The 16,232-nt window shown below is 41.9% G+C and overlaps 1 protein-coding gene across 8 annotated transcripts in view; it reads left to right on the forward strand.

Moving 5' to 3' along the window:
* Positions 1 to 866: 866 nt before the first annotated feature.
* The window catches only part of CP (ceruloplasmin), a 74,350-nt gene continuing 58,984 nt past the window's right edge, over positions 867 to 16,232 (forward strand). For all 8 annotated transcript variants that reach the window (XM_089332184.1, XM_017346829.4, XM_070072678.2 and 5 more), the window contains exons 1-4: positions 867 to 1,049; positions 11,404 to 11,651; positions 14,299 to 14,511; positions 15,246 to 15,425. In XM_089332184.1, the coding sequence (XP_089188310.1) occupies positions 904 to 1,049; positions 11,404 to 11,651; positions 14,299 to 14,511; positions 15,246 to 15,425 (787 nt within the window). In that variant the 5' untranslated portion in view covers positions 867 to 903. The remainder of the gene's footprint in view (positions 1,050 to 11,403; positions 11,652 to 14,298; positions 14,512 to 15,245; positions 15,426 to 16,232) is intronic.

Consider the following 16,232-nt stretch of genomic DNA (forward strand, 5'->3'; position numbering starts at 1 on the left):
AACGTTTTCTTAATGTTTGAACTACTCAAACATCAGAGGCCTTTCTCCTGTACCAATCTATTTCCACAAAAAAACCCTTGGCAGATACATAATACTTTGAGGGATTCTAGAGAAAAGAACCTCATATAGTCTTTCATGCTAAAATCCATGTCCACTTCAAAGAGAGACATCCCAGGCTAAGAAACCAATATGTTTTCTATTTACTGAGACCAATTCTTGCCTTTTAACACTGATTTATTGATGGCTGATTTCCTTGATGATTAAAACAAAATTATCCACTCCTCTGAGGCTCCCCTGTGCAGATCTTCCATAGTGCAGATCTGATAAAGTTTCCATGCAGTTGTGTTGAGAGCTTACCAAACAGATAAACTCTTCCAAATGAAATTCTTATTTTGGGTGACTTAAATTTGGCATGCCAAATAGCAGGTTTCCTATCTTAAAGTTGCAATTAAGTTTTTGCTTGGCTTCTACAAGTAATCAAGCGCTGCCCGTTTTACATAATCTTTCTCTGGGTTTATTAAAAGTTCACTGTTTGCAGGACACCATACTCTATCCTATTGTTGGATGAACAATGGGAGCATTTAGAGATGTTCTCTGCCCTCCTGGAATTCACATGATGAATGGAAGAAGGCACAGTTATGCTACTCCGGTGTCTCCAACAATAACTGCTGACTTTATTTGTAGTCAGAGAATCCTGGCAACCAGCAACCGGTTTTTTCCCTGGATTTACGAGAACTGCACTGAATTGGAAACTGTTATTTGCTTTAACGAAACAATTTACTCTTGTGCAACATTAAATTGTGTCAATCAAGCAAATAACGGAAGAAAGTCTTGCTTATAAATCTGCCTGCTTCTGATTTTACTTCATTGCTTCTCAGGCTCTCTCTCCAAGAAGGTGGAAAAATGAAGCTTTTGATGTTTGGGGCTTTTTTGTGTTTATGTAATACCCAAGCCCAGGCAGAAGAGAAGCATTATTATATTGGAATTTCTGAAATAGCTTGGAACTACGCCTCCGACCAGGAGGGAAAGACACTTATTTCAGTGGACACGTAAGTCACTGTTTTTATTGCTTACAGGCCAATTTCATAAATTTTCAATTTAAAAATAAAGCCAATAAAGTGAAATAATTATTTGATTTGTTTTATGTAGAAACTGCAAAACGTGGAGTTGAAAGTACAGACACTTTACCCAGTCTCCCCTCTGTCCTGGGGTGCTTATCATTTGAGAGGCTGCTCCTTCTGGTCTCACTGCCTCTCCCATCAGCATTCTCTTTGTGTTTGTTTATGCAGAGGTTCTTTAAGCAATGACTAGTGACTATGTAAAATGCTATGCCTGCCTATTACACCATTGACTGCTTATTCATGGTGAGGATACAATATTTTTTTAATCCTTCAAAATATCATTCATAGAAATAAAGTATAACTTGTATAAATATGATTCTGCCTAATATTTGTTGGATGCCTCTGGACATAATTGAGCTAATCTTTCATCACTTCGGAGTGCTAATCTGTCAAATGTGGATAATTAGCTTACTTTATAGGTTTGCTTAAAGATTGGTTGCAGTAAAACTCTTAGCACAGTGCTTGGAGAGCATCAAATATGCACAGAAATGTCACTGATTACGATGGCCCCCAAACTCCATATAACTTAAATATTTTCATGCTTCAGTTGAAAGCTCCTTATTTCAAGCAATATTCACTATAAAAACCCAAAAACATAGTTGTCCTTCAGGATTTTTATTATGGAAGTTTATCTACATTGGGATCATCACTTATAAAAATGTTCATTAAACATTTACTGCCAAATGGAAATTTGGTTTTAGAAACAGCAGTCATTAAGCCGGCGCCGTGGCTCAATAGGCTAATCCTCCACCTTGCGGCGCCGGCACACCGGGTTCTAGTCCCGGTTGGGGCGCCGGATTCTGTCCCGGTTGCCCCTCTTCCAGGCCAGCTCTCTGCTATGGCCAGGGAGTGCAGTGGAGGATGGCCCAGGTGCTTGGGCCCTGCACCCCATGGGAGACCAGGAAAAGCACCTGGCTCCTGGCTCCTGCCAGGATCAGCGCGGTGCGCCGGCTGCAGCGGCGGCCATTGGAGGGTGAACCAGCGGCAAAGGAAGACCTTTCTCTCTCTGTCTCTCTCTCACTGTCCACTCTGCCTGTCAAAAAAAAAAAAAAAAAAAAAAAAAAAAAAAAAAAAAAAAAAAAAAAAAAAAAAAAAAGAAACAGCAGTCACTACATTAACAAATGTATTTTAACAATGAGTTCAATGACTATCAGCTGCTAAGACTGTACCTTTAAAACACAGCTATGTAAATATTCCAATTTTATAAATACTGACTCTCGTTGATGGGTATATATTATTCTTTTAAATTTTATGTATGGTTGAAATTCCTCACAATATAAAAGTAATACATAGTTGATAATAATAATTATTGTTATTAATTTAGTAATGCATAGTAAGGAAAATTTATGACATAAAGGTAAAAATTAACTTGACATTGGCTTTTTTCTAGCAAAGTTTTGAGACAGTATTCTCTTCTTTGGAATATGATGTATGTTTTACAGCTTCACCAGAAGGATTATTATGTATGAATTCAGTACTTTCCTTGTTAAATATAATGTAAATTACGCATGTTTTTTAAGGAAAAAGTCAGATACATTAAAGGTTAGGAAAAGAGTTTACCTCTCTGATATTAATGCTATGGATGAAAATAAACAGCCTCTGTTAAAAGGTAAATGTAAGGGTTTATTCAGAGCGGAATACGAGTGACCTAGGTCTGGGAGATACAAGCCCAGTGACTTTTCATGAGACTTGGGAAGCATTCCAAAGTCGTCCCATTTTAGAAATTCCATGACAGTAAATTTTCATTCATGAATATACAGTAAACATACATTGGCCTGACTGAAAAAGATGGGTTTTAGGTCAATGAGGGTGTCTTTCTCACAGGTTACAGATCAATTTTTTTAGGACATAATTGGTTACAACAGAGTGTGCCGAAAAGGCTACTGATTAATTTTAAGGAGGACATTTCTGGGAATAGATAAGGAATTTATGAAAAAAAACAAGAGATTGCACAAGGTTACTCCAGAGGGCTAAGATGAAGTAGAACTTACGTGCACATCACAAAGTCAAATTGACCTGTTGGTCTAATAGCTCTGTCCGGACACTCCTCAGATAGTGAGAATTTCTCTTGAAAGCTTTTCAGGCTTTTAGGGGCAGTTTGTTCTCAGAGCTGATAATACTGACTTTGAAGAGGATGAGGTGAAAAGTAACTTCCTTATATTGTACTCACACCTGCCATTTACTTGGGTCAGTGCCTCATCTGTCATTTCAATAAGTCAATAATAAAGAGTATATGATAAAGTTAAATTAAAGATGAATCTTAATAAAGAATGGGATGGTAGAGGGAGTAGGAGATGGGACAGGAGTGGGGGTGAGAGAGTGGGTATGGGGGGAAGAACCATTATATTCCTAAAATTCACATTCATTAAATAAAGGCTTTTTAAAAAAAAGAGTATGTGAGATAGTTCCTGATCCTGTTATTTGTGTTTAAATAAGAATAATATATATATATATATATATAAATTGGTACCCACAATAGAATACTCTGGGTCCTTAATATTGATAAGTTTAATATTTATTGAATTAATAACAAACATAGTAATACTGTTATCTTCAGGTTACTTTTTTTTGTGTTCAGTGACCCCTAGGAAGCTGGAAGTAAGGAGAAAATTCTTTAAGCACAAGAGAATCATCATAAGACCTTTTCACAGTTGACCTCATGAGTTCTCACTCAAGCATGTTGACTTTCTTATTTTTAAAATTTTTTATTTAAGGTATTCAAATTTCATGTATTTCTATATACAAAATCAGGAATATAGTGATACTTCCTACCCTACCCTCCCTCCCACCCATGCCTCTACTCTTCTTCCTCCTCCCTCTCTTATTTCCACTTTTAATTTTTACAATGATCTATTTTCAGTTTATTCCATATTCATACACTCATAAGGTTAACCCTACACTAAGTAAAGAGTTCAACAAATAGTATAAAGGAAAAAAAAAAACTAAACTACTGTTGAGACTAGGGTTGTAAACAATTATCAAACATACAGTTCTTATAAACCTTTTTACCTAGTTTTCCAGATCATTGTAGGTTTAAGAAACAACTGATATAATGAAGATATCATTATAAGCAGCCCTAATGACTAAGAAGAAACAGTATCTCAAATCCTGATCTAAGAAATAAGCAACAAACTAAGATAATTACACCCATTAATAAAATTATTGTTATGATTTTGAGCAATCAGGATGCATTAAGTATGCAATAAATGTTCATCTTCATGGAACTCAAAAAGTAATTTTTCCCCATTATATCATGTCCCCTGTTTAAGAAGTTAGGAAAGAAAACAAAATATTTTTAGAGAAAAAATTTGCATTGAAAGTGTCCATTTTATCCCTGCTAAAAGATAAACTTATGTGGTCAATGCTATAGCATAGTGGGTTAAGACTTCACTTGTGGTGCAGCATCCCATATGAGCACCAGTTCAAGGCCTGGCTGCTCCACTTCCTATCCAGCTCCCTGCTAATGTACCTGGAAAAGCAGCAGAGGATGACCCAAGTGATTGGGCTCCTGCACCCACATGGGGGACCCAAAGAAGCTCTTGGCTCCTGGTTTCTGATCTGCCCAACTCCAGCCCTTGCAGTCATTTGGGGAGTGAACTAACAAATGGAAGACTCTCTCTCTGTCCAAGACACTGCCTCTCAAATACATAGATAAATATTTAAAAAAAGAAAGATAAACTTAGGCACATTAAAATTCTAACAGGATTGTGTGAGCTGTTAGCCATTTATAAATCAAGTAGCACCAGACCACAAGCAGTTCACTGGTGAGTGGGGTTCAAGAAAGGAACCTTCTAGAAGGTGTTTGGTGGAAGTAAGAGTAAGAAAAAAATTAGATTATAAAGTGGAAAGTCTCCAGTAAGAGGTCAAGCGGCGATCACTGTTAAACTTTCTAATTAGAGTCTAGTTCGTGGTTTCTGATTAGTTAAGCTGAAGTTTCATTCTACTGTTTGCTTAAATTGGGTTTGGGTTCGCTTGTATAGGACCCCCAAGGTACTGAAGGCATCTCAGTATGACAGTCTCCCAATTAATTATTTAACAACCCTTCAAAAATGATTTTAAAAATGTTCAGTGATTCTTGGCTGGCACTGTGGCTCACTAGGCTAATCCTCTGCCTTGCGGCGCTGGCACACCGGGTTCTAGTCCCGGTCGGGGCGCCAGATTCTATCCCAATTGCCCCTCTTCCAGGCCAGCTCTCTGCTGTGGCCAGGGAGTGCAGTGGAGGATGGCCCAAGTGCTTGGGCCCTGTACCCCATGGGAGACCAGGAGAAGCACCTGGCTCCTGGCTTTGGATTAGCGCGGCGCGCCGGCCGCAACACGCCAGCTGTAGTGGCCACTTTGGGGGTAAACCAACAGCAAAGGAAGACCTTTCTCTCTGTCTCTCTCTCTCTGTCCACTCTGCCTGTCAAAAAAAAAAAAAAATGTTCAGTGATTCTTAAAGAGATGCAATTATTAGCTAAAATTTTCTGGAAAATTCACTGATAGTAATTCATTCTCTAAGATTACCAAGTAAGCAATAACGGCATGGGATGAACACATCATCCAGGAGACTGTGTACGAAGGGTCTAACTCAGCAGCTGTAACACTGCACAGGCTTCCAGATCTGCAGTGTTGGGTCTCTCTCTCCTGAGAACAGTCGGAAGAAAGTTGACCATTACGTTAGGTACTCATGCCGTTCCAGGGAAATGAAGCTAGCAAGAGCCTACGATTCACTTCCGTCTGTGAAAGGCACACCTAGGCTGAGCGTCTGCCAATGTCTTTCCTGTTTTCCTTATGATTCCATCCTGTGGTGACAGGGTTTTTAAAGAGGCCTCCAAAAGATGCCCAAAGCGCCAGCCCCTGGGGACAGGATGTTCCCACTCCCTGGTTTTACGCTTTGGAACCTAGGAGAAGCTCCAGGCAGCTGAGGGTGTCAGAGCTGCAGGCGATTCCACCCATTGCTGATGACTGAAACAGGTCCCTTGACAAAGCTTGGGAGTGGCCTGAAGGAACTGAGAGAGGCCACTGACAGTCAGCAAACAACAGGGATTTCAACCCTGCGACCTCAGTAAACTGAATTCTGCCAATAGCCTGAATGAACGAGGAAGTGGGTTTTTCCACAGAGCCTTGGACAAGCAATCAGCCCAACCGCCTCTTGATTTCAACACCATGATGCTCTGAGTGGAGCACACCGTCATGCCGTGCCAGACTCCCGACCCATACAACCACCAAATTGAAAATGGAGACGCTTTTAAGCCACTGTGTGGTCATTTGTTACACAGCGACAAAAACAATGTCTAGATTAATGAGGTCAAAAATCTAAGAAACTTTTCACCCTCAAATCTCAAGCTTTAGTAACCACATGTAAACATAAGCCAAGACCGCTCGAGTGAATCATGACTTCATGGGAGGGGACAGCATTTTTATTCTTACTAAGGCAACATAAAATAATTAAGTCCTCTGCCATTAAAAACTCTCTTTTCCATCTGAGTCTACCAGAAATGATAGGTGTTGGCTTTTTAAAACCAGAGGTGAAGCTAAAAAGAGGGAATGTGATTACTGGGAGGAAAACATTTTTGCTAAGAGGAGCAAAACGGAGCCTGTTATAATTGGCAACAGGAAGAACTATTTGTTTGGTTCAAAGGACAACTAGAACAGATTCTTGTAAGTAAATATCAGACTGGCAAACTTCCTGCAAGTTTCCAGAAACTGACCCTTTGTCCCAAAACTGTGCTCTTGAAATTACTAAGTAGACATCCCATAATGACCTTTTTTTCTTTTTTTTAAGATTTAGTTATTTATTTGAAAAGCAGAGTTACACAGAGAGAGGAGAGGCAGAGAGAGAGAAAGAGAGAGAGGTCTTCCATCCATTGGTTCACTCTCCAATTGGCCACAACGGCTGGAGCTGCGCCAATCCAAAGCCAGGAGCCAGGAGCTTCCTCTGGGTCTCCCATGTGGGTGCAGGGGCCCAAGGTCTTGGGCCATCTTCTACTGCCTTCCCAGGCCACAGCAGAGAGCTGGATCGGATGCTGTTGCTTCAGGCCAGGGCGTTAACCCGCTATGCCACAGCGCTGCCCCCCCCATAATGACCTTTTGATATTCCCCTGCAATCAGATCACAAGCAAATAGACCTCCTTCCAAAAATCACACGATATGAGCTATTTCCCTATTTGGTTGAGACAATTTTTCACAATAAAATGCAAGACAGAAAAACCAGTTTGCAGATTGCAATGTACATAAAAGGAATTCCAAGTGTGAGAAATCCTGGATATATTATAGCTTCAGATTGTTGTATTTTTTGAATTTTTATTCATTTTTTTTAGTTATTTGAAAAGCAGAAAGACTGAAACAACTGGAAATCTTCTGATTCACTCCTCAAATGCCCACAACAGATAGGCCTGGGCCAGACCAAAGCTGGGAGCCTAGAACTCCACCCAGGTCTCCCATGCGGGTGGTGGGAACTTAAGAGCTGGAGCCCTCATCACTGCTTCCCAGGCTGCACGTTAGCAGGAAGCTGCAATCAGAAGCAGAGCCAGAACTCAAACCCGGCGCTCCAGTGTGCTCTGCGGTCCTCTGTCCCAAGTGGTGTCTTAACCACTGTGACAAATGCCCGCTCCAATCATTGTAAAGTCATTTTCACACTCTCTCCCCCGAAATCTTGGTGTAGAAAAAGATGAGTCTCAAAGTCTAGGCAATGCTCCTCCTAGTTTAGGAAATGACTAATACGGGGGAATTTCAATGCAATGAGAGTATTTTCACAAAGCCTGCTGTAGTTTATTGAAATGGGATAGGATGTATTTCTAAATGCTGTATCATCACATTCAAAAAACATAAATACATATTTTATTTAAATGAAGTCTTAGGAATTCTCAAGCTGCTGTTTTATTGGCCTATGTAAGATGTGTTAGCGACAGGGCATGGTAGATCACAGAGTAAAATATCTCCAAATATGTCAGGCCAGTCTCCTAGAAATAGGAGTTGTTCAGACCCTGAAGGCAACTAACTCTGGAGCTTAGACAAGCCTTGGAGATGCTTGGGCAAGGGTTCTTTCGAGGGCCCCACAGAGGAGTCACAGGTTTGAAGACTTCGCAGCTGATGCCGTGATCTGGTTGAGCCTCTGCTCCATAACAGACTGGAAATCTCTGCTCTTAATCCAGGTGGTCTTTCTTCAGTAATTAGTCAATTATTTTAGCTGATACTAGAGCATATATGTATTAAGATTCCTCCCATCCTCACCAATGCCATGGCTTAGGGGCAGAGTCCACTCCAATGTCCTGCTTTTTCCATGTTTTCCATGTTCTTGGTGTGTCTCAGAATCTTCCCAAATTATTTTCTGTTTTGTCCTGAAAAAATAGGAAACTGTAATACATAACCAGAAGGTGAGAGCAAATACGAGAAATGTGGCACACCCTTGGTTTCGCTGCTTCTCATCAGGTGCAAAAAAAAAAAAAAAAAGTCACTTGATTTTTCTAACTTCCAGATTGGCCCTCCCACTAGGATGGGGAGGTGAGCAGGCAAACACCAACTTGGTCTTTTTTTGTTTGTTTGTTTTTTGTTTTTTGACAGGCAGAGTGGACAGTGAGAGAGAGAGAGAGAGAGAGAAAGGTCTTCCTTTGCCATTGGTTCACCCTCCAATGGCCGCCGCGGCCGGCGTGCTGTGGCTGGCGCACAGCGCTTATCCGAAGGCAGGAGCCAGGTGATTCTCCTGGTCTCCCATGGGGTGCAGGGCCCAAGCACCTAGGCCATCCTCCACTGCACTCCTGGGCCACAGCAGAGAGCTGGCCTGGAAGAGGGGCAACCGGGACAGAATCCGGCGCCCGGACCGGGACTAGAACCCAGTGTGCCGGCACCGCAAGGCAGAGGATTAGCCTAGTGAGCCGCGGCGTTGGCCCCAACTTGGTCTTTTTTCAGAGAACAATTCTGCCTCCTTCAGGAATGCTGGAGTACATACAACCCAGGGGAAAATGGCATCATAGGAAGATAGTGATGACTATGAGGTGGTCATGGTAGAAGCCCCTGGGTCAGTCCAAGGGGCAGCGGCTCTGTTATTTCCAACACCTGTTCTTTAGCTCAAGCTCCATCACTAGGACTGCTCTGAGCTTCCCTGGTCCCTGGGCTCAGATTTAATCTACACAGCCATTGCCTGCAGAGATCTGCCTGCTGCCAGCAGATGGCCTGGAGACACACTGTCCACATTCCTGAACCACAGTATCAGGGAATCCTCATGCCTGGAACTGAGCAACTCTCTTCACCTTCAGCCTTAGAGCTGCCCTGCCTCAGGTTACCCTTGACCCCAGGGCAGCCTGCTTGCATTAGGACACACCAGCACGTGGCTTACGATCTGAGCCCCGGCCCAGATCCGTGGAGCTGGGCCCAGGAATCTGCATTGCACAAGCTTCTTCAATAGTCTCCTGTGCACGTCAAACCCTAAGAAACATCGGGCCACAGCCCGAGGCTTTTGAGAACCTAGGTTTTTAAATTCTGCAGCATTGAGCCCCTGGAGAGGTGCAGTTCTTGTTTTGAAGAAATGAAGAACAAATATGTCTCACTGTTTCCGATGAGCTCATTGCTGGGGCAACACCACAAAGTGTTCCTCAGTGTGGCTACCCAGCCCCATAAGGACTCAATGGAGAATGATAAGGTGTCAGACATTGCTCAGATGAGAGCAGGCAACACACACACACAGCCACACATACACACGAACAAATACAAGCCCAAGGTCATCATCCTGAGGGTGCGCAGCTTTTATTCCAGTGGAAGACACCTTGATGGGGAGAGGCTTGCTGCAGCCCAGGATGCAAGCAGGTTCCCCTAGAAGGCTGCATGGCACTGCCTAAAAGTAGATCCCACTGGGCTATCTGGAAGCTTCAGTTTAAGTGAATAACGAGAATCAGTTCAAAAGTTCAGTTCAAGAATCAGTTCAAAACTCACCTTTTTTTCTTGTTTTATTGATTACTATTGTCTTTGTGGATATCTTTAGCAAAGTTTTAAGCAATTATTAATCAGCAGAAACCAGAGTATAAACATTCAATGCTAAGAATCAACAGTAGTGAGAAAAAAAAAATTTTTTTTTTTGACAGGCAGAGTGGACAGTGAGAGAGAGAGACAGAGAGAAAGGTCTTCCTTTGCCGTTGGTTCACCCTCCAATGGCCGCCACGGCCGGCGCACCGCGCTGATCCGATGGCAGGAGCCAGGAGCCAGGTGCTTTTCCTGGTCTCCCATGGGGTGCAGGGCCCAAGCACCTGGGCCATCCTCCACTGCACTCCCTGGCCACAGCAGAGAGCTGGACTGGAAGAGGGGCAACTGGGACAGAATCCGGCGCCCCGACCGGGACTAGAACCGGTGTGCCGGCGCCGCAAGGTGGAGGATTAGCCCAGTGAGCCGCGGCGCCGGCCCTTTTTTTTTTTTTTTTTTTTAACAGTAGTGAGAAATCTTAAAAACACAGGGGAGGAGGGTCGGCACTGTGGCAAGGCAGGGAAAGCTGCTGCCTGCAGTGCCAGCATCCCAAATGGGCACCAGTTTGAGTCCCAGCTGCTCCACTTCTGATCCGCTCTCCGCTATGGCCTGGGAAAACAGTAGAAGATGGCCCAAGTCCTTGGGCCCCTGCACCTGAGTGGGAGACCCAGAAAAACTGCTGGTTTCAGCCTGGCCCAGCCCCAGCCATTGAGGTCATTTGGGGAGTGAACTAGTAGATGGAAGATATTTCCTCTCTCTCTCTCTCTCTCTCTGTCTCTCTCTCTCTGCCTTTCAAGTAAATAATCTTTTAACAAAACACAGGGGAGATTTAAATCTAAAGGTAATTTTAAAACCCACATATGTTGCATGCATCAACTTTAGCCTTGATTTAAGACTGCTAAAATACATTAAATTGATATAATTAATCTAGCTTAATTTTACTTTAAGAAAACACACATACACTTGGAAGCCTCATATATCCAGATTGACTGCTTATAAATTTAAATTTTTGCAGTAGCTGAGTGCACTATAGTGCAAAATATCTTAATTGCTTTATCTTAGCAATTGATTTTACTTTTGCATTCTATTCCTTAATGTCTCTGTATTTTCACCTGGAAATCTTGGAGAAAATACTCCGGTAAGATGCACCATATTTTTTAGGATACCTTCATGGGTGGTTCTCTGCCACACACCTGCTAAGGGGATACCTTCCAACTCTCCACTTTGTTTTTGAAGACTTTCCTATCACAGACAAACAGTTAACGTAATGTGGTCATTTATTTCTCTTTAATTATAATGTTGTCACCAGAAATCATGATTCCTGATAGAGCTGTCTTCTTTCCATTTGCAGAGAACACTCCAATAAGTATCTCCAAAATGGCCCAAATAGAATTGGAAGAATCTACAAAAAGGCTCTTTATCTTCAGTACACAGATGGCACCTTTACGACAACGATAGAAAAACCAGTCTGGCTAGGGTTTTTAGGCCCTATTATCAAAGCTGAAATTGGAGACAAAATTTATGTACATTTAAAAAACTTTGCCTCTAGGCCCTATACTTTTCATCCACATGGAATAACATACTATAAGGAACATGAAGGTAAGTTCAGCTCGTGGGACAGCTGCACGGACAGGAGGAAAAGACCTGTCACTATATCTTTAGCTCTAAACTGCAGAACAGCTATTTTGGTTCATCCTAGTAACTATTTATCCAGGTTGTGTGTGTTCGTGTAAGGTGTGAATATGATGGGATTTCTAGGCAGACTTGTTGGTGACAGTCAGTAAGAGCTGGAGCTTCGTCCTCAGTACCCAACCCCTTTCCTGCCATTTCTCTGGAACAAGAGAGACGGACGGACGCAAGCAGCGAAGCCAAGAAGGGACAACAATGCAGTCATTACTCAGGGAGAACTCCGTCCCAGCTGAGGTGGCCTGAGTAGTCTCAGACATCGGTCAAGTGGTACATGTGGCTGGGGTGGCCCCAGGTCACATCTGCTGCACAACAGACCAAAAGGGTTATTTGAATGTAGAACTCAGAAGTCTTAAAAGTGGTACAAGAAGAATAAAGAAAAGGTTTGGTGCCTGTGCTTGATGGTGATAGTGAAATTAATGGGTATTCTGTCATGGTTGAAAACAAAGACTTTGAAATTAATAAGCCAAGGTCTGAGTCAAGTCTCAGCTTTGCCTTTTACCAGTTGAATGATATTGGAGAAGTTACTTAAATTCTCAGCACTTTAGTTTCCCCATTGATAATATAGGGACTATGAAATTATACAGTAACAATTCAATAAATGTCAGCTACTTTCACAAGCAAGAATACTTGAGTTATGACATATTTCATTGAAGTTATAAGGATCAAGCCTGGAAATGAATGTAAAACTAGTTTTGATTAATTATGCAACTTTTTAAAATGAGATATTGTTTTAGAACATGAATGTTTTGAATGTATCTCTTCTTTTTTTAAGCAGATAGATCCTGTTAGTGATTTCTCTCTTTTTTTAAGACTTATTTATTTATTAGAATGTCAGAGTTACAGAGAGGCAGAGGTGGGGAGAGAGAGAGAGAGAGAGAGGTCTTCCTTCCACTGGTTCACTCCCCAAGTGTCCGCAACGGCAGAACTGGGCTGATCCGAAGTCAGGAGACTGGAGCTTCCTCTGGGTCTTCCACGTGGGTGCTGGGTCCAAGGACCTGGGCCATCTTTCACTGCTTTTCTAGGCACATTAGCAGGAAGCTGGATTGGAAGTGGAGCAGCAGAAACTTGAACCAGTGCCCATATGGGATGCTGGCACTGCAGGCAGTGGCTTTACCCACTATGCCATGGCACCAGCCCCGAATGTATCTCTCTTGAGGTTTTTGCTTTGGGCAAATCAATCACATTATAAGCATGAGTGGCTAACTGCTGTCATTTTTTTTTATAATTTTATAATATATTAGGGAATTAGCATTCATTTTAAAGTGTGATAATAGTGTTGTGGTTCTGTTAAAAGGAAAAAAGAAGAGTTCTATTTTCAGAGATACATACTGAAGTATTTATGAATGGAATACAATGTTTGGGATTTTCTTTAAAATAATTCAGTGGAGGCCAGGCTTTTGGACTAGCAATTAAGCTGCCAGTTAGGACACTTGTGTCTAACATCTGAGTATCTAGGTCTAATTTCCAGATATGACTCCTGATTCAAGCTTCCCTCCTGATTCAAGCTTCCCGCCAGTGCAAACCGTGGGGGGCAGAAGTGATGACTCAAGTTCCTGCCACTCACTGAGAGACCTGGATTGAGTTCCTGGCTCCTACCTTTGGCCCCTGACTATTTCAGGCATTTGGGGAATGACTCAGTGGATGAGAGAGGTCTCAAGTAAATAAATAAACATTTTAAAATGAAATAAAATAATTTAATAGTACTGGAAGTAAGAGTGAGTGGGGTACAGATGAAGTAAGATGGGCCATAAGTTGATCATTAATGTTCTGAGTTCATGGGTATATGTTATTCCTTCGATTTTTGCATATATTTGGAAATTTACAAAATTATGAATGAAAAAATTTTTAAAGATTTGTTTACATATTTGAAAGTCAGAATTACAGAGAGAGAGAAAGAGAGAGACATCTTCCATCTGCTGGTTCACTTTCCAGATGCTTGCAATAGCCCAGGATGGGCCAGGCCAAAGCCAGGAGCCAGGAGCTTCATGCAGGTCTCCCACATGGGTGCAGGAGCCCAAGGACTTGGGTTGTCTTCCACTGCTTTCCAAGGCCATTAACAGGGAGCTGGATCAGAAGTGGAGCAGCTGAGCCATGAGCCAGCACCCACGTGGAATGTTGGCACTGTGGACAGCAGCTGTGGCACAGCACCGGCCCCCCAAAATGTTCCATTTCCATGATTATTTCCCAGGCAAAAATTTGATATCATGTAAGAAGTTTCAAATTATCAAGAGCATAGCCATTTTGGACATACTTCCACTCCATGACTCCCAGCTAAAAGTTGTTCTTTCAATCTGCTCCTGACCTATCTATTACCACTTACTTCTTAAAGCCTCAGTCAAGTATAAAAAATAAAAAATAAAAATACCTATGAAGTTTTTAGACACCTTAGCCATAAGCCTCTCATTTCCCTGTGTTCACAAAGGCCATCACTGCACACCCAAGGGTGACAAATTAATGGCCTGAATAAATGTTTGTTGAGTGAATTCACAAATGATCCATCTTCTTGACTGAGTTCAGATATATGCACTCTGTAACTTTGCTGCTTGTTCCTTTCCAGGGGCCATCTACCCCGATAATACCACAGCTGTTCAAAAAGCAGATGACAAAGTGCTTCCGGGAGAGCGGTATACTTACATACTAAATGCCAGTGAAGAACAAAGCCCTGGTGAGGGAGATGGCAATTGTGTGACGAGGATTTACCACTCCCACATCGATGCTCCTAAAGACATTGCCTCGGGACTCATCGGACCTTTAATAATCTGTAAAAAAGGTGCATTCTCTCATTATTGCTCACAAGATTTGACCATAAGCCAGGGGTAAGCCAGTTCTTTAATGCAGGTGAAGTCATCTTGTTGAAATTGAATAAAGTAGAGAGGTGATGCGCCTATTAAAAAGGAAGGGAAGAGCAAGGCAGGAACAGTCTTTGCGCAGGGAAAATGGCAGCAAAGCTAAACTGCATGGGATACGTTGCGTTTGGGGATGAGCTTGCCACATCCAGCTTCAAACAGTAGTCTGGGGAATTACAGCTTTGTCAAATGTGACTTCGCAGTGGCTCTCCATGGCGACAGATTTGTAGATATTTGTACCATATTGGTAAATATAATATCGGAGTATTTATTTCTGACATCATGGGAAAGACAACATAGCTCAAAGCACATGAATTACAGTGCTTACATGAACAACAATTAATAACCTGCAGAGACGTTTTCAGCTTGTGGTTATACACACCGGAAGACATTGACACATCTTCCCACTGGCCACACAGCATTTCAGTCATGTGGTCTGTGGACACCCAGATATGCGAGTGTCTCCCAAGTGTAGGATACTACACACGAAATTCATTATGTGGTTCCACATCTGTAAAACAGGAGGGAGTGGCTGGTCCCTATTTGTGGTTTAGGAGGGGAAATACTAAACATTTCAAAAACTCTCATAACTCATCTGAAAATATAAACCAAAATATATGTTGAAATTTACTTCTACTGAAATAATTTTTCACTTCAGATTCTCTGGATAAGGAAAAAGAAAAAGAAAAAAATATTGATCAAGAATTTGTGGTGATGTTTTCTGTGGTGGATGAGAATCTCAGCTGGTACTTAGGAGACAACATTAAGACCTACTGCTCTGACCCAGAGGGAGTCGACGAAGATGACGAAGAGTTCCAGGAGAGTAACAGAATGTACTGTAAGATCACAGAAGACTGCTAACGCTCTTATTTCTTGATGTGTTTAATTCTGCTAAGCCTATTCACTCACTGAATAAAAAGTGTTTTTCTAGCTTAGTGTATGGTAGTGAAGCATATCAGACATCCGAGTTGATACTCAGCTAAATAGGTCAAAATCAAAACTCTGTAAGCTGGATAAAGCTGAATACATCAAAATTGCTCCTAACGGATAAGGATAAAATAACATCAGTTATGGTGTAATGCATGTGTATGTTACATTTGCATATTTACTTATCCTCCAAGACATTTAAAAAATTATTTAAGGCACTCTAAAACCATTAAACTAAAATTATACACGTATTGCAAAATACCAAGTTATTTTTATTACTATGTTATTATTATATTTTTTATTATATATATTAAGAAAATAGTTGGGACCACTGGTTCCAAATGGTCTATTTCCTTTACATACCATATTGCCCTCACTGGGCCACTCATTTTACATCAGTCTTTGCTGTATTTTGGCTTACTTTGTTTTGTCTAGAAATGCCTTTTTTACTGCCTAATCTTTTTATTTATTTATTTATTTATTTTTTTTGACAGGCAGAGTGGACAGAGAGAGAGACAGAGAGAAAGGTCTTCCTTTTGCTGTTGGTTCACTCTCCAACAGCCGCCGAGGCCGGCGCGCTGCGGCCGGCGCACCACGCTGATCCGATGGCAGGAGTGAGGTGCTTCTCCTGGTCTCCCATGGGGTGCAGGGCCCAAGCACTTGGGCCATCCTCCACTGCACTCCCTGGCCACAGCAGAAAGCTGGCCTGGAAGAGGGG

Source organism: Oryctolagus cuniculus, chromosome 4 (genome assembly GCF_051225735.1).
Source record: "Oryctolagus cuniculus isolate XC-2025 breed Fujian yellow rabbit chromosome 4, ASM5122573v1, whole genome shotgun sequence".
Lineage (NCBI taxonomy): Eukaryota > Metazoa > Chordata > Mammalia > Lagomorpha > Leporidae > Oryctolagus > Oryctolagus cuniculus.